The 12,666-nt window shown below is 36.6% G+C and overlaps 1 protein-coding gene across 2 annotated transcripts in view; it reads left to right on the forward strand.

Moving 5' to 3' along the window:
* Positions 1-12,666, forward strand: part of LOC107695768 (beta-catenin-interacting protein 1) — a 25,776-nt gene that overhangs the window by 7,049 nt on the left and 6,061 nt on the right. For both annotated transcript variants that reach the window (XM_016495807.1, XM_016495806.1), the window contains exon 3: positions 1,606-1,696. In XM_016495807.1, the coding sequence (XP_016351293.1) occupies positions 1,606-1,696 (91 nt within the window). The remainder of the gene's footprint in view (positions 1-1,605; positions 1,697-12,666) is intronic.

Consider the following 12,666-nt stretch of genomic DNA (forward strand, 5'->3'; position numbering starts at 1 on the left):
TCATATTTTTCAAACCACTGAAAGCTTAAGAGTCTGACCTTTGCAATGCATGTAGCCACTTTGATTAACAAAATATATTTTTTGTACTATGTACTGTAATATGTCACAAAGTTAGGCTTTGACTAAACTTGTACTATTGTACGAGAAGTCACCCCCGGACCCATATGAAAATAATATATGGATGCGGCATTTATGTCACTTTATTGTTTGCAACTTCATAAAGCATGCTGAGATTGTGGAAAAATACACATCATTATTTAGAGCAGATTCTCCTGATTAAAATGAGCATTTTAATCCATTTATATCTAAAGATTTTTCTCATGAATTTATAACACACATAAAACTGCAGAGGCACATGTAGCTTAGCAAAAAAGATCAAAGGTAGCTTTCATGTGATGTTTTCACTCGTAACTTGCCACAACATTATTTTCAGAAAATTCTCCAGATTAAAAGGAGCCCAAATTTACCATAATTCGTCGATTAGATACAAAGATATTCCTCATAGAGCTATAACACATAAAACCAGACAGGCACAGCAAAAAAACAAAACAAAACAAAAATAACACCTGCACCTTTCACGTGGCGTTTTTTTTCATAACTTCATGAAACATGCATTGATTGTGGAAAATTGCACGACATTATTTTCAGAAAATTCTCTCGATTAAAAAGAGTCCAAACTCACCATAAATTGTCCATTAGATCTAAAGATATTCCTTATGTTTGTTATAACACATAAAACCACTAAATAAAATCAAAGGTAATTTTCATGTGACATTTTCGTTCGTAATTTCATGAAACATGCATAGATTGTGGAAAATGGCACGTCATTATTTTTAGAAAATTCTCTCGATTAAAAAGAGCCCAAACTCACCATAATCTGTAATTTAGATCTAAAGATATTCATCATCGAAACCATACCTGCCTTTTGACTCTCCTTGCTACGGTTTTGGAGTTATGAGTCTTTATTTTTGTGTATGTCTCTCAGAAAACAGTTTTTAAAATGCCTCCAGGATGTCAAGGGCTAAACAAAAAGGCTTCTTTTGTTCCAAAATGCTGTAACTTTTAGATACTTGATTCTATCATCACAAAATTGGAATCGGATACAGCTAACATGTTGGGGAACATCACCAAAAAAGAATAACATTTTTCCCCTACCTTATTTCTTACCTGAGATATTGAATGTCAAATTTGAGTGTTCTGTGAGATATGCTCAGATTCATGAGCAGGACATTAATTTTTCTGTCCGGATTAAATTAGAAGTCATTGGCGAATATTAATTTCCCACAGCGGCACAACCTTGGTTACATTTTATTGAAAGATTGACTATGAAAACACTTTGTTTTCTTTAGAATAGCCTGCGTTTTCTTTAATAATAATGCAAAATAAGACCAGGGATACTTAAGAAAGCAAATTGCTTGCATTTTTATATTTTCTTTAAAATATAGAAACCAGTCGTTGTTATGAATTTGGTGACCGTTTCATTGTTCCTTGAAACTGATCTAGCGTTTGACAGTTTAGTAGCGTTTTAGGTGATTCTTAACTGGACACTGGCATGGATTTTCATTGCCAAATGTGAAGTTATTTTTTTTGTCCCCACACTTACAGCTGACACCAAACGAGGAAGCGTTTCTGCGGAATTATGCAGGCGTGGTGCACAGCCAGATGAGTCAGTTGCCACAGCACCCTATTGACCAGGGTAAGTCAACATTTACAGCCTGAACACCACAGGTCAAACCTCCACCCTTTACCATGAACACTCTTATTTATGGAGGTGCTGTAGTTCATATCACACTGGACATTGGAATATTAGAAGGATTATTGTCTTTCTTGATTGTTTAGTTTATAATTGGAAATGGTGTCATTAAAACTGTCATGCATGATAAGTTGACTCTAGATCATGTATAAATTGGATTTGAACTTGTGACAAAGGTGAAATAGGTATTTTGTAAAAGCTACCATGTGTTAAACAACTGACATAGCTATGTACATGGCTGTTGCCAAGGCAAATTTTGATTAAATTATTAGCATATTTAAACAGTGTTAAAAAAAAGTGTACATAAACAATTCTTAATATTTTAATTATATTTGTAGGGAGAGAGAAAGCGAGAGAGAAAATATTTATAATATGTATATACTTTAAACTCAATACTTCAATACTTTAAACAGTATTTCTTTATATTTTGGACAACATTGTGCTGTAGCTTGTTCCACAGGGAGGCGCTAGCACAATATAAATGTTTCAGGTAGGCAATTTAAATGCTACATTCTGTATATTGTAGGATAATTTCCTCTGATTTTAACTGAGATGATCAGCTGATCTATAGGTCTAAAGTGAAATAACTTCACTTAGTTGCATCGTATACCATAGTAAGAATGAAACTGTAATGCTCAGTCATACTAGGATGCATTAACTGAGCACCTTGTCATAGAGAACACATGCTTTCTGAAATGTTTTTTTTTTCCGACGGGAAAAAAGAAGTGTTAATGTTGTGAATAACTCTAGGTGTATAGAAGAATGGAGCACACATTTTGTTTTCATTAAATATGCATATGAGCCTGGTTGTTAGGCAAGGATACCAATGCTGTGCTCTTTTTGGAAGGATCTTCATAAATAATGCAGTAGCAGAAGAAAAATGGATGTAGATGTCAGTGTGTGTTGTGCTTCTGGGATTTTTCTAGCTCAAATTACTTCTTGTGCAGAGCTTTGTGTGTGTTTGCTCCAACATTAGGAAATATTCCATCGTTGATGAGCCAACATTTTGATGAGTGGTTTTTAAGATGTTGTGATGTTTCTAGAATAAGAAATGTAAATGGCAGCCCTTAGATGAAAGCGATCAGTAGACGCTTGTGGTCTCCTGCAGTATAATGAGGTTGAGATGAAAGGGAGAGCACACTTAATGGACAACACACGATGAAGTACAATAACCTTTGTTTAATGCACAGACAAGGAGGGGAATATGTTAGGGGAGTATCACCGAGATTAGTCCGTTTCTTTTAGGAGAAACTGTGACATCTCATTCTCTGGCGTACGATCTGTGTGAACCCTTAAATAAAGCATGTGCTAAAAATGCTAGAGGTCTGCTGAGGTGAACTGGAATGTGTTTAGTAGTAGTCACTTATTTTAGTTCAAATTAAAGGGATAATGTAGGATCACGACACAGCTATCTGAGGATTTAGCTAATGTAATATTGGAGCAAATGGATGTCACTTCATATCTACACATGCTAATGCTTTCTCACATCAGGCAAAATAGTGCCACATCTCAGGGGACTATACCGCAGTTATATACCGCACTATACCGAGATGAATCATTTACGTATCAAGTTGTCTCAGAGGGCTGCCTGTGTTTGCGTCCAACACCTTGGGAAATGAGTCACCCGGTGACTAGTATATCTGCAGATATGGCTATATTTGTTTCTCATAATTCTTACAAAAAAGATACATGCTATGTGGCTTTATATTTAAAGGTATGCATGATCTGTAGGCCTTTCAGATTTCTGGGGTAAATTAAAGGGCTGTTGTCTGTACAGTTAACAAGAACCATCTAATGAAAAGAGTTCATTTGTGTTTGCCACATTTGTGAGTATAATAGACTCGAACCACTGAGGCTGAACATTTCACTTTCACAATGGCTGTTCTCTCATGGGAATAAACTTTTTTTTTTCCACTCTTTTTTGGGAAAGAACTGTTTTGGCATGATCTTGCTGTTGTGAATGTGATCTCAGTATTTTTCCGAAGCTGGACAGGTTTGATTGATTTCTGATATTTGAAGGTGGTTTACACATCATATATAACACAACACACTCTTTTGACTACTCTGAACACCTTAGCAACAGCCTGGCAACCATCCACAACACCCAAGCATTGCGACAGTGAGTTTTGCACATGCAGCCACCACTCATTTTCTTCATAAGTGTACAAATATGGCATGTTTCCTCCTTCAGAAGCTCCAAACCTGCCACTTTCCCTGTTTACTAGTCTACGGATTAAACACATTTGCATTCGGGACCATCTAATTGGCTAATTAGCATAGATGCATATTCTAAATTTTGTAATGCAATTTTAATAATATCTAAGGCCTTGAAGTTTAGAGGATAAAACTGGTGTCTGGGGGAGGACGGTGGGCATAGGAGAACTTTGTGAGTTTAGGCAGCTCAAAGCCTCACACCACGCCAAGCAAACTCATTAACAGGCCTAAAGAAATATATGCAGCTAAAATGAAATGATCGGACTGTATGATTTTATTCATACAGTAATTAGGTGATGTTTGTGGGGGAAAAAATAAATAATTCTATATAAAAGTGATTATAAAATAATAAATATAAAACCAATAACATAAAAAATATACATTTAATATTATTATTATTATTATTATTATTATTAATATCATTAGTCATTTTTTTAATTATGCATAATATGATTTATGTAATTAGCTTTACATGTTATTTCTTAAATAATAAATAAATAATTTAGAAAAAGTGTAAAAAGAGAAAATAAATAACAGGGGTTTGTGATATTTAAATAAAAAGTCCAGTGCTTCATAAAATATATTTTTATTTTTTATTTACATTTTAAGGCTTATTAAAATCTAATAAGAAAAAAAAGCTGAAATATTCAACATGCAAAGATGTTGTAAAATGCACTGTATTTTTAAACATTTTGTTTTGTACTTGGGATAAATAATTTAGGTCACAAGTTTGGGAACCCCTATAATACTACTATTATTAATAATTATTATTTTTTTTGGATCCAAAAGAAGTGTGAGTGGCATGCCGGTCTCTGGCTGAACTCTGACCCTCATCATTGGATGAAAGCCGACAATGAGGCTGTGAGAGAGCATACCGCCCCTTTTGTGGAGGTCTTGGGGACTGAACAACAGAGCAAGTACAGTAAACAGTTTCCATGGTGATGGAATGGGTGGCGAGCGGGGTGGACAAGGACTTCGTGCTGGTGTGTGAATGAGGGAGAGGAACAGGTCTCATTAGAGGACCTTCAGTCAAACCGGATTGTTAATTACAGTCGGATCGTTTGGTCCTGTCTGTGTGACACAGCGTTTGAAAGGATGCTGCTCTTTTACGTCCCCCTTACAAGCCTTTATTGTCTTTGTTGTATAAGTGCCTGCTCTTTTAAAGAAGAGTTCAAAGCTATGCATTAGTTAGTTGTGTATTATCCATCTTTTAGACTGGCGCGGCCGAATCAACAGTCTTTTGTCTTGTGTCTGCTGGTATAATCCTCAAACGGTATAATCCCAGACTGCACTCCATCAGTGGACCGATGTGACACAGAGAGAGCACTTAAGACCCTTCATCACTAAACCAATGACTCATTGCCCAAAACACAGAAAACACCAATTTCTCTTAGCATGTGCAAACTACAAGCTATTTTTTAACTTCTATAAATAGACCTCATGATGGCTTGAATAAATTACTATTGCTACGTGGCTAAAATTAAAGAGCGTAAAAAAAAACATATAATGCTTTACATGATTAAATTCCTCCCAGGCTCTGGTATTTTAAGCCTAGCCCAAATATGTCCAGTTTTTGTGTTCATTGTAACAACCATTGGTTTGTTTGCCATCTGTGAACAGCATGTTTTTAGGTGGTCCACTGGCACAGCATAATAATGCAGTAGATGTTATAAAACAGCCTTGTCACCGTCCTGCTGTTCACATCCTCATCCTCTTCTGCTGGAGCAGATTGTGACCCGTTTCTAATTGCAGTAGTAATGGTCTAAAAGTCTATTTCCCCCGATAAGCAAATTAATGAGCCACAGAGCCTGCTTTAAAGAAATTTCACTGGCATGTGGAAGGGGGAAAGTAACACTGAGGGTCTGATGTTTGCTATACAGTGCTTCTAGGCATTGATAAAGCTTTTGAGATGTTTTTGTATACATCTCCTGACTTGTGCCTGTCCACAACTTTATCCCGGAGATCTTTTGACAGTGCCTTGCCACCCACAGTTGATTGTTTGCTTCAGTTGCACTACCAAGGACTGAAACGCTCCAGGAAAGCTATTTTCATGCTCAGCTAATCAAAATGACCACAGCTGATCACAGTTGAAAGTCAAATGGCTTTGTGTGCCATTGAGAAGGTGATTAGCTCCACCTGATTGAGTTTACAAGTCATTTTTAGGAGGGGGGTGATTCTGTTTTTTTCTGACATGTTGGTGTTATATCTTTCACTTGGATGTTATAAGTTGCACTGAGTAAATACAGCTGGATAAAACAAAAACTGTACGTCTTCATTTCAGGCTGCAAAGAAACAAAATGTGATTATTTTAAAGGGGGTGATTTTTTTTCTATACCCACTGTGTACAATCTATTACTTATTTTTTTAAATATAAGTTATTAAAAGTGTATTTAATATTTAGACCATTATGAAAAAAATAAAAGAAATATCTGGGATCATGAGTCATATTTTGGCTGGTTGGAGTCTTTGTCAATGTAAAAGTGTCTTGTGTGATGCATACAGAAGGGTGTGGGGGTGTATGTGTGGTTGTGTGTCAATCCCACACACTCACTACTCCTGATCCATCACTGCTGGCCATGTTTATACCACACTTCCTGAAATAACCCACTAATACCATATCTGCTATCTCAATCCCTCAGCCGTGATCTGCCTGCAATTATCTTTTTGAATGTGCCCCTAGAAGTGTGCCCCGTCTGGTCCATTATTACAGTATATTATTGCTATTATCAGATGATTTGTATGTGTGGGTTAAACAGTCTTTTTAACTATAGCTGTTAAACAGGGAAAATTGTAAAAAAAGAACCTAAAATCATACTGTGAGGGATTTTGATTTAAAGGTGCACTTTTTAATGTCAGTGTGTAATGCCACTGTAAAAATAAATTGTTTTTCTGTTTTGTTTTTAGTGTCTTTTCAGTTTTCCTTTTTGTTTAATTTTTCGTTAGTAATTGTTATTTATTATATTTGTTTTTTTTCTTGCCCCCCCTGACTCAAGAGTCAAATGTCGCCCATGAGTGTATTGTTGTTAAGAGGTTAAACAGGGCAGTACGGGAAGGCAGACAGCTGCTGTTTGTTCATAGGTGTTTGCTGCCTGCCGGATTGTGATGCAATCTGATTCTGAGCTGTTGCTAGGCGACGACTCATGGGGGCTCTGACGTCTGCAGCGCATTGGCTTGTGCTCCTGTGACACAGCGTGCGTCGCAGGGAGTGGCTCCACCATAATGAAGGCAGCCGGAAGATGGAGAGGGACATTTTCATCCACGGTCTCTCCATCCTCCCTTTCACACACATTCAGTTTAACTGTAAGGATTTTGAGAGCAGCCTGTTGGTGATTATAAAGCCTTGTCCTTGTCTTTGATCCCTCCTTACCATGATCGGACTGTTACGCAAGCATTATGCAACCCTAAGATGATGCAGGATCAAAGACATGCTGTTGATGGTTTAGTAGCCGAAGTCTCATGGCGTATACCCACTTCTTTATCAGTCGGAATTGCGTATACCCACTTCTAAATCCCCTCTGATGCGCATCATTCAGTAGTGTCCTGCATTAGCCAAAATCATGACAGTCCAGCATGTGAGTAGCTAATGCAATCGCATGTGAATAAATGCAAATATTCCCTAAAAACACCCAGTAAAGACAGTGATGTGGTCAGGACCGAGGCGTAAACACTCTCATGCAGTGTGTTTCATTCATACACAAAGCCGAAGGAGGATCTTGTGCAGAAAGTCCAAAACAGCTTCATAGAAGTAGTAACTTATGCCAGGAAACCCCTAATATGGATAAAGGCATCCAGCTATCACTGTGGCTAAAGCAATCTTTGCTGTAGCTAAGTTGAATAAAAAGAACGTTTTGACTGATGAAACGTGAAGACAATAAACACACGATTGCGACCATATATAGTTCATGTGTGTTTTTCAAGTAATCTCCAGGTAATAAAAAAGCATCTGAATAATGCAGTGCTAATTGACATAGCATTAATTACAGTTGGCTATAGAAACTAAAAAATATATGAAAAATAAAAATGGATCATAAAATGGTCATTAGGAAAATATAGAAAAAATATTATAGAATACAAATTATTGGTTATTGTCCAGCAGTGTATTTGATTTCTCAGCCAATTAAAAGTAAGAGATAATAAATAATAATAATAATAATAAACTGTCAATTAGACCAAAAAAAAGAAGGTATTATTATATTTGACATTTCTGTTCTGGCCAGAGGAGAACTGGAACCCCGACTGAGCCTGGTTTCTCCCAAGGTTTTTTCTCCATTCTGTCACCGATGGAGTTTTGGTTCCTTACCGCTGTCACCTCTGGCTTGCTTAGTTGGGGACACTTAATATCCAGCGATATTGTCGACTTGATTGCACATATACTATTTAAACTGAACTGTGCTGGATGATGATGACATGACTGAATTCAATGATGAACTGCCTTTAACTGAAAATTGAGTGTTTACTTTTGTCATTTTGCATTTGACACACTATTTTCTTATTTAATACTGTAAAGTTGCTTTGACACAATCTGTATTGTTAAAAGCGCTATATAAATAAAGGTGACTTGACTTGACTTGACTGTCCCCCTCACTTCTGAAATGATGGCTATGCTTCTGGGTCAGGGCTCGAAATTACCATTTGCCCATCACCGTATATCATGGGAGAAACAGTCAGTCACACATAGGAGTAGAGCTGCACAATTCTGGATAAATTGAGAATCACAATTCTTTTTTTTTTTTTCAAATAGAGATCATGATTCTCCCACGATTTTGAACAGACAGCTAAACAAAATAGCATGTAATTTACTAGAGGAGGTTCTGACAAAGTTAATTGCAGTCTATTTTTTTTTTTTATTTTTTTTATTTATTGCTAAATCTGCATCTCTTCTGTGGCTAATATTAATTTCATAATGATCCTAACTACGTGAAGTCAAGCAGCAGAAGTTAAGTGACTGTGTAAAAACTACTGGCCCATTTTGGGGTGAACTAGTTTTACATGTTACTCTTTATAACACAGGGCGTTCATCCTTTACTGGGCTGCTTAAAAAAATGGGGGAATAAATGAAGAGTATACCCACTTCTCAAGGCACCACTACACCACTGGCGTCATGTTTACTGTCTATACAGTGGAGTTTAATTTGGATGTATTTTTTTCTTTTTCAGGTTATTCAGAGATATTTCCCAAAAAGTATAAAAATGTGATTCTATGGCGCTTTTATTTTATTCTGCTGTAAGCTAAATCATCAGAAAGACTGAAATTAGACCCATTTTCAGTAGAATCAGACAGCATACAGCTTGTGAACAGGGTGTGAACCTTAAGTGTTTTCAGTAAGGTGCTAACACTCTCGTCTGAAGCTGAACTTCACTGTCTCTGTATGCTAATGTTTCTGTTTACTTTGAATCAGAAAAGAGTAATAAAGATTAGAATAAAGACTGTTCTTCTTTTGAGTGTTAATATTATAGGCAAATAAACGCATAAGAGATGTTGTTGTCTTGTAATGCCTAGTTTAAAGGAGTATTTATTTATATATGTATTGTATTTATTTATTTACTTATGGTTAAATATTTTTGTAATCCAAAAATTTGGGAACATTTCTAGAATATTGAATATTTCAAAACAAAGAAATTGCATTAAGGTCAAATGGCAGCATATTTAATACTAAGATGTTTATGTACTAAGATATTTTCAATTCTATTTTTCAGTCGAAATGCTTTGGTTATAATATCATCTTCATTTTCATTAGCGACTCCAACTATATTTGACAAATCTCCCTAAATATAGATCATTCAATTTCCGTTGTGTATAAATGTTCAACAGTCCCACAAATTGGCAACATTATGATGGATTTTCCTTGATTTGGAAGTTTCTTGTTCTTTTTGTTCTTGACCTTTACTGCATTTGTTTATAATTTGAAGGGTTTGTGGTTTTCAGTGCAGTACTTTTTAGTAAATATTTCAGTAGGGTTAAGTTTTGGATAAAATATCCTAATATTGCCAAATTCTACAGGAAAGTAAGGAGCATCATCAAAATACACTGGCCTTCGGTGAAGTACAAAGGGCACCTTTTATGTTGAGTGCGTGTCTTTTGTCTTTTGACAGTTATACAGAGTATCTTAAACTCCTGGAAAATTAAACTGGTCATTTCATGTAGAGGAAGTGGTGTGTCTGAGTTTGTGGGTTAGAGCAGTGTTTCCCAAACTTTTTGAAAGCATGGCACCCCTTTGTAGTGTTTTTTTTTCCCCCGGCACCCCAACCCAATTAAACTAAACGCACATGTGTACATACATATGAAATTAAATCCAGATGAGCAAACAACAAATGAAGCATAATCAGCTGTGGAACCAAATAAATAAGAAATGAATGTTTAAAAAAACTTCTAATATCACCTTAGATAAATGGCAGAAGTCAACAGGCGTTTCAAAATCCAAAATATTTTTTAAAACAGGCGCTTTTTCAAGTCGTTTTGAAACTCTTCTGCCATCGTCTTGTCTGTCTTACTTCACTCTTCTTTGTCAGCTTCTCCTCACAGGATAAATGAAATCTGATCTGTGATGCGACTGTCATTCGGCACGCTGCATTGAGCAGCCGCAGTCAGTTTTAATTTTAGTAAACTAATGATTTTTATTACTATAAAAAATCAAAACGACGTTGGGCAAGTGACATAACCGGTGTTGCGGCTTCCCACCGCTAAAACGGTCAACACCTTCTATTAGCAGCAACACGAATTTCGTGTCCTGTCAATCACTGCGTGAAATATAAAATTGAGCACGCACCATTACAAAGGGCGGAACTGAGCGGAGCAGATGGGGCGATTGTCTCCTGAGAACAATTGGCGGTAAATACATATTAAACTTTAAATAAGTATGAAATATATCAGTGTTATTTTTCCATTTTATTTTTCACGATTTATTTTCGTTTGGACATGTTCATATGTTGGTGTTTTGATATAGCCTATTTTTAAAATATATGCTGTAAAAGGTTATATGGTACAATAGTATTTTAGGTTATTTAAATTGGAAAAAAAGCTAAGATTCTGCGGCACCCCTAGCCAGTTGTCATGGCACCCACTTTGGGAACCACTGGGTTAGAGCACATGAAAGGCAGAGGAAATTATTAACATACCAGTTTAGAATAAAAAATTAGGTCCATAACTAAGACTGCCAAACATATAAGATATTGGGCTACATCATCTAGACACATGAGCACTTCCTGTGCAGCAATTCCTACATGACTTTCAAAATAATCCAGCCAGAGCTCAAGGTTTTGCTGTTTATGTTGTGTTTACACATTTGTGAGATTGCTATTAATCCTTCTTCATCTTGGGACAGCTGGACCTACAAATCCTGTTTACCTGGTTTGCAGGGGTTTGTTTTCCTTCCCCTGGTGGCATCGTTAATTCAGGATTGGAATTGATTAGCGCCTTCCCTCACTGAGAATCTGTCCCGAACCTGACTGAAATCACAAATGCTCTCATTCCTTCTTTAAACACCCCGCAGACTTCCCGCAATCTGCCGGTGACATTTTCATGTCTTTAGAGGACATCTCTCGCAGTGTTTGTTTTCCCAGAGTCCATATTTCAGATACGGACACTGGTAGATTTGGTTTATAGAAGCTTTTAGATGCATTTCTTATCAGTGTGGCACAGAAAACCCTAAGCAGTGGTTGGTACTGGGGGTGTTGTGTCTCATGCCACATGCTACAAAAGCAGATGCTGATTTAACCCTGACGTTAAGCTGTTTATGTGAACAAACTGAGGGCTATAGGTATCTGCTCTGTATTCATTATTACTATGATCTAGTTTGACTCTTATGAATGGACTCATTATGATAGACTGTGAACACCCATCCCCACAGTTCTCCAGGTCAGAGATCAGGGCAGTGGGAGTATGAATGTGTGAAATATTGATTTGAGGAGTCAGCGGGGTCAGTGCTGTTTAAAGAAGGCTCATCTTTACATCAGACTTTAGATACTTTGGCAATATCCGAAATAGCATACTGCTAACTTGCGGTATGCACTGAATACCCAGATGACCCACTAGCATGGCACCCCTTTGTAGTGTTTTTTTTTCCCACGGCACCCCAACCCAATTAAACTAAACGCACATGTGTACAATATATATGAAATTAAATCCAGATGAGCAAACAACAAATGAAGCATAATCAGCAGCTTGCATTTATTATGAATGCATCACAACAGACATAATATGAGGTGAAACAACCCATTCAAATTAACCATCTGTCTTTTACAACTGGATGACACATGTCAACAGACTGATTTGAACCATTTACTGTATGTGGGAATCATTGGAACAAAACACATTTAAAGACTGATAGTTAACTCTCTAAATAATAGTAAACGGCTCAAATTAATTTTTTTCTTTAGTTTCTCATTTGATTTGTTCAAACCTGACCGTATAACTTAAAAAAACGGCAACAGCACATTGACGGCGCATTCTGAGATAGATGGATATAATTTAGGGTTGAGACGGTGAGGAAAAGAGGGGGGTAGTTTTCCCTCTTTTCCTTGCTTTCCTTCCATTTTAAATAGCTTGTAAAAGCGCCCTGCTAATTTAATTTACAAATTAGCGCCAATTCCGCGTCAAGCAGTTGTTTGTTTTTAGTTCGTTTGAGTTTTCCCTCTTTTCCTTGCTTTCCTTCGCTATTAAATAGCTTAAAAGCGCTGTGCGCATTTTACTTTCACTTTCAA

Source organism: Sinocyclocheilus anshuiensis, unplaced genomic scaffold (assembly GCF_001515605.1).
Source record: "Sinocyclocheilus anshuiensis isolate Anshui unplaced genomic scaffold, SAMN03320099.WGS_v1.1 scaffold234, whole genome shotgun sequence".
Taxonomy (NCBI): domain Eukaryota; kingdom Metazoa; phylum Chordata; class Actinopteri; order Cypriniformes; family Cyprinidae; genus Sinocyclocheilus; species Sinocyclocheilus anshuiensis.